Here is a 16,352-nt window from a genome sequence, read left to right on the forward strand (position 1 = left end):
ATCAACAAAAAAATGAAATCTATTTTAGCAAAAAATATTTCACTTTTAAAAGGCGAAAAATATTTTCCGAACTAAAGTCTTACCAATGTTACTACACTATCACCTCCACCACCACACCACCACCAACACCACCACCACCGTAGCCACTTCGCCGCCACTCCACCGCCACCTTCATCCCACCACCACCACCAAATATATAAAAATGTTTTATTTTCTGAAAAAAATATTTCATAAAAAGATATATTCGCCCAAAGAGAGCACTGTTCATAATGAGATAGAGGATCAATGCAATCTCTTACCCAAGTGATTGGCGCAATTTCTAATCTTTAATTCAAACAATCTATTGGGTTTCAAAAATATCACAAGACAGTATCCAATATTTAGTCACGTTGACATCATTTTTTTGAACCAAAAAACCTCAATTCTGTCAACTGTAACATTCTAATTTATTGAGCTACTCTTATACTTGAAATGCATTCATGTTGATGTCTGTTGAACCTAACCATGGAATCCGAAATAATTCCACCATTAAATTGAACATCCTATTAACAATTTCACACACACTTTAAAAACATTTTCTCAAAACAAAATCCTAGAGTCAATAAATATCAATTATCCTCGGATTATACCTCACAATGGGTTGAACAAAATACATCAGACAGAACGCACACAAAATGGGGATCAAGAAATCACTGGATCCGAAAAAAATATTACAAAGGTCTCACTTGGTATCTTCAAAACTTGGTATCAGTCAACATTACCTCATCTGCTTCCCATGCAAGTGTTCAAATGTGGCCATCACAATTGGATGTTTCTGGCATCTGGTCAATACGTGCAACTATTCGCGTTCTGTGAGATTTGACAACCATGTATCATCACATTTTGATATGACCTAATTATCACAAGTCGGTGTTTCGTGAAAAGGACGGCAACGGCATGGCCTCCTGTGGACGAAGGATCACGAGCACACCAAACATCCCGAGCATAGGAAGGACAAGAAGCCACTTCAATAGTTTGTAGTAATACATATGGAATGTGAGTGAGAATTCATCTGAGAAATGTAGTCCGTTCTTGTCGACCATCTCCACCAAAACTGTCCCCGTGGTTCGTACTCCCACTGTCGGAAGCTTAATCTTGTATTTTCCAGCACGGTCAAAGATCTTGTTTTGCTTCATCGTTCTCTCTCCTTGGTAATTTCCAGGAACTAACAATGTTGTCTGTTGTTTTAATAAAATATCATAAATATTGGTTAGAAGAATGAAAAGATTTAGCTAGATGCTGAGATGGCTGACAAATGAGTGATGATACACAAACAGAATCTGTATATAGAATTTTCATACAGAATGATGTGACTTCTTGTGATCCTTTCATTTCTATTCAAAACACCCATCATCAACCTCAATTTTTTTCAAATGCCATGGACACATCATTCTGGATGTCTTTTTGTATGTAAATATCATTTTCCCCGACAAAATGAAACCAGGGTAGGGAAGAGCATCTTACTGTGACATTATAAGGTGCTTGAGACCCAGACGGAAACCTGTATTTATCTATAATCTCAATTTCAACCCAGAAATTCTTGCCTTCTTCATCGCGGAAAGCTCTTGATGAAGGCGAAATGTAGATGCCTTGACGATTGAAGCGGTTTGCAACATTGTTTCGTCCCTGATTATGCACTCTCCATGCCTGAAATTGCACAATACTTAATTAAATATCAATAAACTTGGATAGTATAATGTCATTGTGCTAGAACAAATCAGATTAAGTTCTATTCTGCCTTGAGTGGATGATGAGGAGCTGGGGTAGAGAAACAGAGGACATTGCCGTTCATTGTTGCCACAACAAGGTCAAGATCATCTCCGCCATCAACATTGTCAGCCAATACCATGCTATATCTGTTATGTAAATGATTCACATTTCAGCTGAATTTTGACAGATCAAATAGAAGAGTTCATGCATCAAAGAGATTTAAAAGTTTCAAAGGGATCTTACGAAGTTTCACCAATATCCACTACATCAGCACATGATGTGGGTCCATCTATAAGATACAAATAACCATCAAATGATGTAGTAACAATAGTCAGACCCTTCTTTTTCTCCCCGCATTTGCTCAAGTCAACAAGAAGAACTTGATTCATCACTCTCCCATGAGTTCTATATGGATAAGGACGAATATCTGACCCGTCCTTGCCACTAAGAACGTATACATTTCCCGATAGTGTTGGAACTACAACATCAGTATGGCCATCCCCATCTACATCACCAACACTGGCACCCTGAGGAACACAAAAGTATTTAATAAGGATGAAGCATGCGGGATCACTTTTATGGTTTCAACTATAACAATCCCTGCAACACTTGATAAAACAAGGAAATAAGATGCTACATCCTACCTGTGGAACAAGACTTTTAAGATGTCTTTCCCAAATTTCTTTTCCTTGTGCAGTCCATGCAGCAACATTTCCATGTGTATCAGTAGTAACTAGCTCAATCTTGCCATCATCATTGATATCAGCTGCAACTACAGCTCCTTGAATTTCAGCCATTTCAAGAGGAAATTTTTCCCTCAACTTGCCTGAATAAGATACACTTCAGTGCTAAAATTTCCAAAAAGAATTAAGCATGGAAAAATCACAGAATTTAAAAAGCAGCTAAAAAAACAAACAACAATGTCCAAAGTATACTTATCCAAAATAACATTGCTAGTTAAAAGACGACTAATGGTAGGGCTGCAAATGAACCGAGCTGTTCATGAACAAGCTCGGCTCGTTAAGGGTTCGGCTTGGCTCGATTCGTTTTGTAAACAAGCCAAGCTTGAGCTCGAATATTTAGCTCGCTTAGTAAACGAGCTGAGCTTGAGCTCACATAAACTCGGCTCATTTATCTTTATTTACATTATATGATAAATATATTATTTATATATAAAATAATATATAAATATATATAAATAATAATATAAATACATTATTTATATATTAAATAATATTTTTTATTTAAATAATATAAATAATATTTTAAAAAACAATTATCGAGCTAAGCCAAGCCAAGCTCGAGTTTCATTAATGTTAACGAGCCAAACCGAGCTCGAGCCCAATATTTTATTGAGTCAAGCTCGAACTCAATAAATGAGCTCGATAAGTAAACGAGCTGAGCTCGAGCTCAGCAAAACTCGACTCGGCTCGGTTCGTTTGCAGCCCTAACTAGTGGAATTAGATGTGAGTGAATCCAGTGACATTACAGTGTTCTTAAAAACATCACTTATTTTATAGGCCATTCTTGATAAATCTTTAGATACAATATCAAGATTTGTCAACTTTACCAAAAGGCCTTGTAAGAGTTCACTAATTGAACCATATATTTGTAGGAAGTTTACTCCTTTAGTTCAATAAATGAAAATTTCTTTCTGGAGCTTGGACCAAACAGTTGGCACAGTAGAACCAATGACAAATACCGGGTGCGGTTTGATAGCTACCCTTAAATCTAACAGTCAGTAGACAAGCTGGTGCAATCTAATATGATAAACAAACATGGAGAATATTTTCCTGCAACTTTAAAGTGAAACCCTAAAATTTGTAGGCTTGGTTTGATCAGCTGAAAAACAAAATCAGGAGAACAAGGTGCCCCTGCATTGGATATGGTAATCACAAGTAGTATTTGTTATTTTTAGAGAATTCCAAGATTAAGGAATGATTAAGATATCATCCCCTATTTATATTAATGAAGATTAATAATTACAAGAGAGCCCTACGGCATAGAATAATCACAAAATAATAACTCAAATAATAATATATAATGCTAACACTCCCCCTCAAGCTGGTGCAAAGATATCTCTCATACCCAGCTTGCCTAAGATGTCATGAAATGGCTTACTCCAAACTCCCTTGGTGAGGATATCAGCAAATTGTTCTCCAGACTGCACAAAGGGAGTACATATGATGCCAACTAGTGAGTTTCTCCTTAATGAAGTGGTGATCAATCTCAACATGTCGAACCGGATTGTGAGCGATGTTGATAGCGGCCTTATTATCACAGTATAACCGCATGGAGTCCATCTGATCAATACCTAAATCACTCAACAATAACTTCATCCATAAGAGCTCACACACCCCTTGTGCCATAGCTCTAAACTCAGCTTCTGCACTTGACCTGGCAACCACATTTTGTTTCTTACTCCTCCCAAGTAACTAGGTTGCCTCCAACAAAGGTGCAATACCCTGAAGTCGATCTCCTATTAGTTACTGATTCAGCTCAGCCAGCATCTGTATAGGCTTCCACACGAAGATGATCATACTTTGAAAAATAAAAACTCTTACCAAGAGTAGACTTCAAGTGCCTCAAAATTTTCATGACAGCCTCGAAGTGAATCTGATGAGAAGTATGCATAAACTGGCTAACCACACTGACAACAACAACAATATCAAGACGGGAGTGACATAGATAAACGAGCTTACCCACTAATCGTTGATAGCTCCCCCTATAAACAGCTTCTCCTCCTTCATCATCCCCCAATTTCTAATTGGGTTCCAGTGGAGTGTCACAGGCCTTGCAGCCAAGCATCACAGTTTCCTTCAACAGGTCAAGCACATACTTTCTTTGTGAGATAAATATCCCATCCTTGGAGCGAGCAACTTCAATTCCCAGAAAATACTTCAAGGTTCCCAAGTTATTGATTTCAAACTCACTAGCTAAATATTTCTTCAACGGAGTTATTTCCTCACTATCATCGCCCGTAAGAACTATGTCATCTACATAAACAATAAATGCTGTAGTCTTACCACGTGAAGAATGTTTCATAAACAAGGTGTGAATTGCCTGACTCTGTTTGAAGCCATATTAAAGCATAGCCTGAGTGAATCTCTCAAACCAAGCCCTTGGAGACTGTTTGAGACCATATAATGATTTCCGAAACCTGCATACTTTGCCTTCTGTCTGAAGATCCTCAAAATCAAAAGGAATGTCCATATATACCTTTTCTTCGAAGTCACCATGGAGAAAGACATTCTTTACATCAAATTAATGAATTGGCCAATTTAGATTAGCTGCTAGAGAGAGAAGTACTCTAACTGAATTCATCTTAGCCACGGGGTGCAAAGGTCTCCTGATAGTCAATGCCATATGTCTGAGTAAACCCTTTGTCACAAGTCTTGCCTTGTAACGCTCAATGGAACCATCCGCTTTGAGTTTCACAATATGCACCCATTTGCATCCCACAGGTCGTTTGCCTGTAGGTAACTCAGTCAATTTCCAAGTGACATTCTTCCTAAGTGCTTTAATTTCCTTAATCATGGCAAGTTTCCACTCAGAGGTAGCAAGAGCATCTTGAAAATGGTTAGGAATGCTAACAGAGGAAATAGTTGACACAAACGCTCTATATGAGGATTACAAATGAGAGTAGGACACAAAATGTGAGATAGGATGTTGAGTACAAGATCGCACACCCTTTCTGTTGGCAATAAAAACATCAAGATCAATGGACTCAAGAGATTCAAAGTTACCTGAACTCTAATTAGAAGCAGGAGATGGCAATGGAGGAGCAGAAGTGATCTCTTGTATCCAGTTAACTTTTTGTCTGTCTTTGTCCTTGACATAAACTTTCCCTTCCCTATCCTTGGTGACATTGGGTTATGTAGTCCCACCAGTAACAGGTGGTGGTGCAAGAACAATTGGTTCCACCATCGGAATCACAGAAATCACTTCACACCAAGGCTCCCCCTGAAGGGAGGATTGTGACACCGAAGAGGATAAGAAATAGGACTGGGACTCAAAGAAAGTGACATCTATGGACACAAACCACTTACAAGAAGGAGGGTTGTAACACTTATACCCTTTTTGAGTAGGAAAGTAACTAAGGAAAACACATTAAGGGAGCGAGGAACCAACTTACCACAAATGGGAGAGTAATTATGGACAAAACAAACACAACCAAATATTTTGGGAGGAATAGAAAACAAGGAGTGGGAACCGAGGAGGACTTCAAGAGGAGCTTGTTTTTGCAAGACCTGGGTAGGAAGACGATTAATAAGATGGGTAACAGTGAGAACAGCGTCGCCCCAGTAGGATCGAGGCACACTCATAGAAAAACACATGCATCGAGCCATCTCAAGAAGATGGCAATTCTTGCGTTCCGCCACCCCATTTTGTTGAGGGGTATTGGTGCAAGAGGTCTGATAGATAATGCCATGAGTAGAAAAATATTGCCCTAACCCAGAATCTATGTATTCACCCCCATTATCAAAACGGACTATTTTGACGGTGGCCCAAAACTGAGTACAAATCAACTGATGAAAATTGCGGAACACAGAGAAAATCTCACTCGTCTTTCATGAGAAACACACAAGTAGAACGAGAAAAATCATCAATAAATGTAACAAACCATCGATGACCTTTTACAGACATAACACGAGAGGGACCCCAAACATCAGAATGTATTAATGAAAAATGAACTAAACTTTTATTAAAACTGTGAGCAAAAAAAGCTTTGTGTTGTTTTCCAATTTGACAAGACTTACAAAGAAAATCAGACACATTATTGTTTACGAAACTAGATGAAAATAAATGCTTAAGTAAATAAAAAGAAGGATGCCTAAGACGTCAATACCACAGCCATAAATCATCTTAGGTAATACGACTCGCGGTGAAAGAATGAGCAAGCTTATCAGGTTGATCTAGGAAGTAGAGACCATTTTTTGCACTACTACTGCCAATTGTCCACGTGACAAGGTCCTGAAAAAGACAACGATCAGGAAAAAACATCACATTACAATTCAAATCCTGGGTAATACGACTCAAGGATAATAGGTTAATAGAAAAATTGGAAGCATGGAGAACAGAAGGTAGAGGTATGGTAGGAGTGATATGGACTAAACCTTTTCCAGAAATGGAAGAAACAGTACCATCTGCAATCCTAACTTTGTCCTGACCTAAAGATGGCTTATAGGCAGAGAAAAGGTCAGAGAATCCAGACATATGATCTAAGGCACCAGAATCAATAATCCAGGGCAAAGACTTATGAGACAGGAAAACACGAGGAGAAAAGGCTAAGTTAACTGAGCGGGCAAACAACGATGATGATGTACTGAGAGCAGTAGAAGACTGGCGGTCCAACAAGTGACATAGAGCATCCTTAAGCTCAGGGGTAGTCATGCCATAAAGACCATTAGAAGCCTGGCCAATGGAAGCGAAAGTATCATCAAGTGTATCAACGGCACTAGACTGATGAGCTCGTGGATAGGAGCCACGTCCTCGAGACTGGCCTGACCGACCTCCTCTAGTACCTGACCGATCACCTCGACCCCTGGATGGAATCTCATAAAGCTTCTAATACGTCTCACGAGTATGCCGCGGCTTTTTACAGTAATCACAGAATACAAACTCCTTGGCGGCAGACGGAGGGATAGGAGTCAGGCTGAGGCCATCACTATAGGTAGACAGTAATGCTGAGCGGTCGGTAAAGACAAGGGACATCATAGCAGCCGACTCTCCTCATTTTGTACATAGGCAAATGCCTCCTGAAGTGAAGGAAGGGTGTCCATACTCAGAACCCGACTCCGAACCGGATCATACTCCACATTAAGACCGGCCAGAAACTTGAAGACCTTTTCCTGTGCAACAAACTTCCGATACCCGACTAAATCGACAGTGCAAACAGGCTTATAGTCCTGCAGGTGATCAAGGCGTTTCCATCCATTGGTGAGGAAGGTGAAGTACTGAAGAACCGTTTGCTCCCCCTGAACAGAGCTCCCAATAGAGTGGTGTAACTCAAATGCTTGTGAGAAATTCCCTTTGTAGGAATAGGTGGTAGCCACAGTATCCCAAATATCTTAGGCAGTCTCCATAGATAAGTAGCCCTCGCCAATGTCTGGCACCATTGAATGAATAAGCCAACCCATAATCAAAGAGTTGGTAATCTCTCATTGGTCATAACCCGGGTCAGCTGTACTGGGTGCCTGTATCCGGCCATCCACATACCCCATCTGCCCTCTGCTCTTCAAAAACATAGTCAAACTCTGCGACCACACAAGATAGTTCTGATCATTAAATAGAGATGTAGTGATTTTAAGACTAGGGTTGGGGTTATCAGTCATTGTAGTAAGTATAGGGAAACTCTCACTCCTAAGTGTCTGAGAAGTAGTGGATACACCGGTGAAATCTACCATAGATACTGTACTACCGAACCATCAACAAAACTAGCGCTAATCACAAACCTGAAAGGTGGAGGAATACAAACACAATGACCACTAAGAAAAATTAAAGACTCAAAAATTTCATCAACATCAATCCCTTTTTTTCTTTTTCTTTTTTCTTTTTTTCTTTACTACATTTTTCTTTTTTTTTTTATAGAATAAAGGGGGAAAACGAAGCAGAGGTTTAGTTGTTGAATACAGACCACAGAATGTAACTCAGCTTACATATCACGTAACTCGGCGAAGCAGAGGTTTAGGTGTCGATAGGGACAGACGACGACTCACCCTTTCTCGTCCCTCGCCAACAACGCTAAGGCCAGGAGGCCTAACGGTAGTGGTCGACTGGGTTGGGAGAGCCCAACGACTGGCTCTATGGTGGCCAACTAGGCTGGGAGAGCCCAACGACGACTGGCTCTGTGGTGGCTTTGTGTGTGTCGATTGGCTCTGTTGACGACTAGCTCTGTGTGTGTCGAAGGGGTGTGACGCTTGGCTCTGTAGTGGCGATTGACGACTGTATAGGTGAGGAATTTAGGTTTTAGGGTTTTGCTCTGATGCCATGTTATTTTTAGAGAATTCCAAGATTACGGAATGATTAGGATATCATCCCTTATTTATATTAATGAAGATTAATAATTACAAGGAACCCTAAGGCATAGAATAATTACAAAATAATAATCCAAATAATAATATATAATGCTAACAGTATTATTGAACAATATGCAGAACCTGATAAGAACATCCCACACTGCATATCCAAAACAAAATAAAATGCATATACAGAAGCAAGAACATTGTGCTGTCAAACTAGTTACTACCACCATGATAAACAGAAAAGAAAAAAGCCTGCAGAGGAACATATCTAGACCACACAGTAAGCATAAAAATTTAGAATAAAAACAACAATGAAACAATAGCAGTAGCCTCAGGTTATTACCCTTATGATCAAAGACATAGAACAAGCCATAGGAAGTTCCAACAAGAATGTCCAGATTCCCATCACCATCCAAATCAACAACAGTTGGGGAAGAATATACATAGGCACGAAATTTTCCAGTATCCGTACTCAGATCTAGCTGTGCAGTCCATTTAACTTGCTTTGTATCAAGATTAAAAACAACAATACCACCAGCTACATATTTTCCAATATCAATACCACCAAGTTCCTTTAAATGCTCTGGGTTGTCATAGTACCTGGCCACTTACAATTAGTTAGCTGAAAAACATGCAGTTCACATCCCCCCCCCCCCCCCCTTTTTTTTTTTGATACATAACAAGAGAGAAGAGAGAGGAATTAAAAATGGATACAAACAAAGATTTTCAAGCATTTCCTCAATATCAGCAGAAGGGAAGCCTAATTATCATACTGTAAATCTAGCACTTGAAATGAATAGCACAGATGGACATAGCATAAGTGGTTGGAGATCCATCTTTACTAAAAACTGAAGAGAAGACCTACAACATGAGAAGAATAAAACCTTGAGCAACTTACCCAATAAATTAGCTTTTCAAAGGAATTGGGAATTAAAATTTCAAAAATACTTCACAGGCACAGTTCGAGGCATGAACACATCAACCCATTAACAACCAAACACAATTGACCACAACCTACTGCACACTTATGTTAACTATAATAAATGTCCAATATCAACAACTATAAGACAAAGGACAGCAATGCCTTAAGCCACGTGCAAGAAAATCAATGGCCGAGAAGCTCAATGAATGAAAAAATGACAGGAAGTTGGCTAAGAGACAAAGGACAGCTATGCCTTAAGCCACATGCAAGAAAATCAATGGCTGAGAAGCTCAATGAATGAAAAAATGACAGGAAGTTGGCTAAGATGGATCACTGATTCAATGACTACACTCAAGGACTACGTCAAGGGAACTTGTTAAGGATATAACATATATTTACTTTGTTTTTTTAAGCCAACAGTTTAATAAAGGAAATGAACCAAAAGGGTTAATTTAGCTGAGCACAGGTAGTTAGTAATGCTTTTTTGAGGTTCGAAAAGGAAAACATTCTGTTCTCATACACTTCAGCTAGGGTCAAAACTTGTCTAAGTTCCATCAAGTTGAAATACAACCGACAATTAGCCGTGAAAAAGTACTCTGCTTGGCGCCTGTTTTACACAAGCCCTCATCATTAAAAGAGTTTTTCACCAAAACCATGTTTTTGGACTTCACAAATTAGAATTGAAGGCTATCTAAATTAATAAGAATTTAAGTAGCCAGGAAAGAAATAACAACGGCAAAGAAAAGCATTATAAACAATATGGGAGAAAACTCACTCATGATCAAAGAAGTAAGATACAGCAATAACCATCTCGGATACCCCATCATTATCAATGTCTGCTATGACCTGAAGAAAATTAAAGAAACTACACTTAATTGAAGCCTCATAATAATACCAAAGAAGCATCTTCAAGAAAAAGTTTCATCTGCCAATACACTTACGGGAGTGCACAAGATGTGTGAGTCAACGTTGACAAAGTCTTCCAAATTTTCATGGTCTGTTTCAGTCCACTCCTCATCCCCCCACATATTTTCATCCACATAGTCATCATAGTCATAACTATACTCATCAGCCAGCTCGTCACTATCTCGTAATAACTCAAAAGATGAATCAGCATCTGCCTCCAAACCTTGATCATTCTCCACGGTTGCAGCATGAACATCCCCATTGCTAGCTTTGGAATCCGAACCACCTACTTCCGAGCCTTTTGAGGCAGCATCTTCAAGAAGCCGTCTTCTACTGTTAGTTCCATTCTCTGCATTGCTGGTTTTTGATGATCCAGAGTCCAAAGTACTATTATCCATGCTTGTTGGCAACTTAATCCCTGCGTCTACTTGACTATCGTTAAATTTCCCTTGATTCTCTAAATTGGATGCATTCACTGTGTTAGTCAGGTCTGCTGGTGTAGTTAAATTTGAGGTGCCAGATCCAGTTGCACTTCCATTAGTTTCTACAATTATCCAACATTTACTGATGAACTTGTGAATAGTAGAGTGCACTTCATATAATCAATCATCAAGAGCTACAAGTTCAAAATCAATCTTGCACTCACTGAAAAGAAAGAGGAGGGGGGATTGTGGGGGTGGGCAGTGGGGTCTACAAAACCAGCAATTTCCACCTATTAATATATGATCAAAGCTTTTAAAGGCAAATGCATAACGTAAGGTGTTTTACCCCTCGCGAGGCAAGACGTAAGCATTTCAAATTTCAAATTTTTAAATTTAGTAAATAAATAAAATATTCTAAAAGTGCAACAAAAAAATGATAAAAATTAAATATTTTCTCCTCAAGCTGTCGAACATTTCACTGCATATGATATTATTAAGATGACTAGGATAATTGGTAAAACAAATAGTCTCTTGTAGAACTAAACCATGCAACAAAACACTAACACAAGCAAATCATGCAACAAGCGAATTTTAATAGTAACATGAGTGACAAAATCTTAGATGGAAAGCGCTGCACCAGCAGAAATTTTCTGTTGTTGATGTAACGTGAGGCATTCCTAACCAGTACTTGAAGTGATCAGTAACACTTACACCAAAATCAAATCAAATCAAATATCAACTGTGTTGAGGGACATTCAACTCAAAATTTAGATGAGAGATTGTCCACCAAAATATCAGGCATTTCTAATGACATTTGAAGCTAAAAACAAATGGCCAATGCTCTTCATGTACCAGCTACCAATATAGCGAGATATCAATCAATATCATCAGATGCTATATGGTTTGATTTACCATGTCAATACTATAGTGAGATTGCTCAGTTAAAGAATAGATAATGTATAATAATAACAAAAAATGAGAATCGATAAAAATTGCAATTCATTGGATCATACATTCAGACAGGTGCAGATGATAACTTACGACGAATTGAATTCATAACAGCCTCCCGAACAAGTGACTCATCATGAACATCTGGATGAGAACGATCCACTGGGTCTGCACGCAAACCGACATGCCAATCTTTTTTAACTTTCAACCGGGGTATCTCCAATTTATCTGACATCATGTAGCCAGAAACCCTATACCAGAATAAATAGAACTGCTCTTAATTCTGAGAAATTGCATCCCCACTACCTTCGCACAGTGAAAAAAAAAAAAACAGCCACGTGAATGAATAGGAGAGAGTTACCTGAAAAAGAGCACCTCTCCATTGTAGGTAGCCAAAGCTATTTCTCTCACACCATCCTTGTCAATATCATATAAGAGAGGACTGGAATGTACAGTTGACTGATGAAAAGCAGGCCATCCTAGTAAATTATGTAACAAGTGATAAAATGTTCTCCATATATGGATCAAAGAATGCAATATCACTGAAGTTCTATGCTTGATGCATCTCTCTGTCATATAAATGTAATGCAATCTTTAAACAATTTAATCAGTGATTCATATGGTTTTAAATGCTGTCCAGTTCATCACATTCTGGCCGGTTTGTACCAATTTTTTAGCATCCCAGTTCAGAAACACCCCGGTACACCAGTGAGAACGAAAATAACATGCAAACCAGCTGATTCTCGATACAAACAAGCCTGCACTGGATTTATTTGACCAATTTATTCTAGTGTGAACTGGTCCAGTTTGCAGAATTGCAGAGTTATAAGATTTTAACTTTTAACTCTACCTACTGAACCATGTGGCAGTGTAGGCAAACAGCTAGCAGCTTTTGTATTTATGTTTTGTGCACCAGACCTCATGGGGCTTATTTAAAGATATTGAGGCAGTGTATGCCTCAGTAACCTACCGATGTGGGACTTTGAGTGTGGGCACAATTTTATAAATATTGGGTCTGGTAATCTAGCATTGTTTATTCAATCATTTGATGTGACATCGAAAGATTTGGGTTTTCATAGCGATAAAACTACAAGGCAGCATGTCAATAGATAAAATATTGCTTGAGTGAACAGATCAAAATTCTAAAAAAAATTATTTGAATTCTGGTGACAACTAATTGATGAAATGTGATTCAAATTTATCTATTCCATGTGAACGGAACCAATTCTTCTTTTAGTACATATTTTTAAATGTCATAACATCTATTAAAATATGATAACTTAATATTAAAATAGTCCCAAAATGGGTATCATTGAGTTTTAGAGGGATTGTTGACGATTTAAAAAAAAAAAATGACTACACCAAATTTCCGATACGTAACGCTTAATACTCATGATACCATTACACCGTGACCATTACCATTATGTGTCCTAATACCGCGATTTAGAACCTTAGTGATTAATGATTTTAAAAACATGAAAACCTTAAGGTCCTCATGCTCTTGTACCTTCTAAGTTCTCACTAGACTAGAAAATAGTGAGTTAAATGCTTCTAATTTAACATAATCCAATAAGAAGGAAAATTCATATTCCAACTCTGGCTTTTCACACAGAACCAATAACAAGTTATACCTGGCATTTTATCTCCATCAGAACCTTCAAGAACTTCCAGGTAGTGAACAAATGAGGGAACAACTATATCAAGCTTTCCGTCACTGAGATATAAAATATGAATACAGCATAAAACAGGTTATCCACCACAAATATTAAAATCATTAGGCAAAAAATAAAACATGTTCACTACAAATCCTTGATATCAAAGAATAACAGTTACTAGATATTTTATTTTGTTTTTGAAGTTTCTAGACATTGAAGGTTTCTCTGCTGAATGCACTCATTTCGGAGGGTATTTGACTGTGAAGCTTGGGAAAACTGTGTTGTCAGTTAAAAAGGGCAGCGCAGTCCAAGAGGCTGCCGCCTTTGCAGGACTTGGGAAAGGGGTCAGATGCACCATGTGCAGAGAGGCTCTTTCTACGTTTCAAGCCCACATTTTTGTTTTGTCATTAAGCTACAGAAAAAAAATAATCTGTTTATTTTTTTCTTGGGTTAAAGTTTAATTTTAAAAAATTGCTTCATATTAATTCCAATGGTTAACATCAAAATTTGGCTTCCTTTCCTAGAGTGTTTTCAAGAAAATTTTGAGCAATACTCTTAAAACAAAGAGAAGAGAAAAACGATTAATTAAAATGAAATATGTCACATGAATTAAAAACCAAAATTGGCGGCGTAAAATACTTGAAAGGAAAGCTTCTTTTTTTTTCACCTGTTTATATCAGCAATCAAGGGGGTAGCATATACACTAGAACTAACTTCTGTCTGCCATCTCAGCTCCAAATGTTGAGGACACTGAGTATTCAACAATTCGTCTTCATCCCTACACACACCCACGAGAAAAGTAAATACACAATCATCCTTTGAAGTTATTGATTCTATATCTCAGGAGAGCAATACAGTAAGAACAATCAATTCTACTCCACTTTACCACGAATCTCATCGAAGTTAATTGAAAAAACAACAGAATCGTCATACTTATCAGTAGTTCTCCTAAAAATGGCCCAACTATACCACTTCGAAATCGAAGGAAATTCAAACGAAACCTGGAATTCAACACCAACTCCGACCCCTCAAACAATTTCTGGTTTTCATTTCCATTTCTCGCCTTTTACAGATAAAATTGAGATGTAATGAGTTAGAGAACTTACAGGTTGGGATAACCAAGGGCATCGTCGGTGGCCTCTCGTTCCCGAAACTTGTTCTTCTTCGTCCCCTCCGATTCCGATTCAGAAATGCCATGAATAGAGCCTAACGAAGCAAAAACGAGCAAGGAAATCAAGAAAACTGAACTCGTCTTCATGAGATCGATGAAGTACAATGAAATTCTTCGAATTGTGGATCAGATAAAGGCTAGGGCTAGTTCTTGATCAGGTTGTTGTGATTCGATTCATAAGTTAGTAGAGTTGAAAAACCCTAGCTAGGGTTCTAATAGCGATCTCCTCTGTGAGAAGAAGAGGAGCAATCGAAGAGGAGTTTTAGGACACGCTGGTAAGGCAGGGAAATTCTACTACCACCCACCTGATAAACTCAGGGAGTTTCTGTATACACACCCAATCCACTCTATACACACGATATTTATTTTTATTACAATTTCATCTTTAAGTGAAATTACTATTTTGGATATTATATCCAATTCAAATAAACAAACGTCTCATTGCACGTCCAGACTTCACATCCATTTGTTGAAGCTGTTAAAGCTCCAAGTTTATTGTAGCTGCTACTTCTTCCATTGAAGCTGTTGAAGCTCCAAGCCAATTGTATCTTTCCATTTCCATTAGTTTACACACTGGCGTCATCTTCATTCATCATTGTTATGAAGGATTTCTCTTCTGAAAATTCAGATTTTTTAGAAGCAAATAAATGTTTATGAAAAAGATAGCCAAGGAAATGTGAGTTTTTGCAATAGTCTTGTTTTTTTTTCCAGCGTCTTTCGGATAACCAGAATCAAAATATATCATGTTTTTTCGAAATTTTACTACCGAAATAATTATTTAATTTCGGAAGTTATTGTCCGAAATAATTTAAATTTTATAACATTCAACTTCCGAAATTTTAAAATTAATTTGGACAACTACATTCGAAAATTAGCATTTTGTTTGACACTGTACTTCCAAATAAAGTAAATTTTTTTTTCCCATTTTATATTCCAAATTTGTAAACTGCATACTAAATTTACAGTTTTGAATTGCAAATTAATCTTTATAATGCCATTTCAAATTTATAATGTTATACAAAACATGTAAGAATATGTGTCAACTCAAGGAAATCAGGTTTGCGAGGATAATGTGTTGGATTACATTATTCAATTCACAACTGAACAGGTTCACTCTACAAATTATAATGATTATGTTTTGAATTGCTCAACAACTGTAAATGTTTGATAATATTTATTTGACTTTGTTGGTATTCAAAAGTAAGGATGAATTGCTCAATTGGGTACGTGAAGTTGGAAAGAGAAATGGTTTGGTCATTGTAATCAAAACATCAAACTATGGTGGAGGGAAAAAAAAAGACCCAGGATGTATCTTGTTTGTGAGAGAAGTGGCCAATATAGAGCGACAAAGAAGTTAAAACATAATGGCAATAATACATTAAGAATAACCGGTACGAAGAAGTTTGGTTGTCCTTTTGATATGAGAGCTCACAGGTTTACCACACACGATGAATGGACATTGACCGTAGTATGCGGATTGCATAACCATCCACCTGCGGAGCACCTTGAGGGACATTCATATACGAGAAGGCTGTCAAATGATGAGAAAGCATT

General features: G+C 37.8%; 1 protein-coding gene across 1 annotated transcript; it reads right to left on the minus strand.

The window, feature by feature from the left end:
- Positions 1-574: 574 nt before the first annotated feature.
- On the minus strand, positions 575-15,313 carry DEX1 (defective in exine formation protein (DEX1)). Its single transcript, XM_028266939.2, has 13 exons — positions 14,734-15,313; positions 14,295-14,405; positions 13,604-13,686; positions 12,334-12,451; positions 12,066-12,223; positions 10,638-11,146; positions 10,472-10,542; positions 9,118-9,374; positions 2,394-2,575; positions 1,993-2,276; positions 1,778-1,895; positions 1,504-1,686; positions 575-1,217 (listed from the first exon to the last, which is right to left on the minus strand). Exons 1-13 carry the CDS (start codon positions 14,883-14,885, stop codon positions 900-902), a joined length of 2,544 nt encoding a protein of 847 aa, XP_028122740.2. The 5' UTR covers positions 14,886-15,313; the 3' UTR covers positions 575-899.
- Positions 15,314-16,352: the final 1,039 nt, after the last annotated feature.

Source organism: Camellia sinensis, chromosome 3, assembly GCF_055761805.1.
Source record: "Camellia sinensis isolate YWXY chromosome 3, ASM5576180v1, whole genome shotgun sequence".
Taxonomy (NCBI): Eukaryota; Viridiplantae; Streptophyta; class Magnoliopsida; order Ericales; family Theaceae; genus Camellia; species Camellia sinensis.

Coding starts and splice junctions, on each gene's coding strand:
- DEX1 (XM_028266939.2), bottom strand. CDS start 14,885: ATGAAGACGAGTTCAGTTTTCTTGATTTCCTTGCTCGTTTTTGCTTCG. Junction 2,576..9,117: donor CTATGTCTTTGATCATAAGG/GTAATAACCTGA, acceptor TATCTTATTCAG/GCAAGTTGAGGGAAAAATTT. Junction 1,218..1,503: donor AAGCACCTTATAATGTCACA/GTAAGATGCTCT, acceptor TTAAAACAACAG/ACAACATTGTTAGTTCCTGG.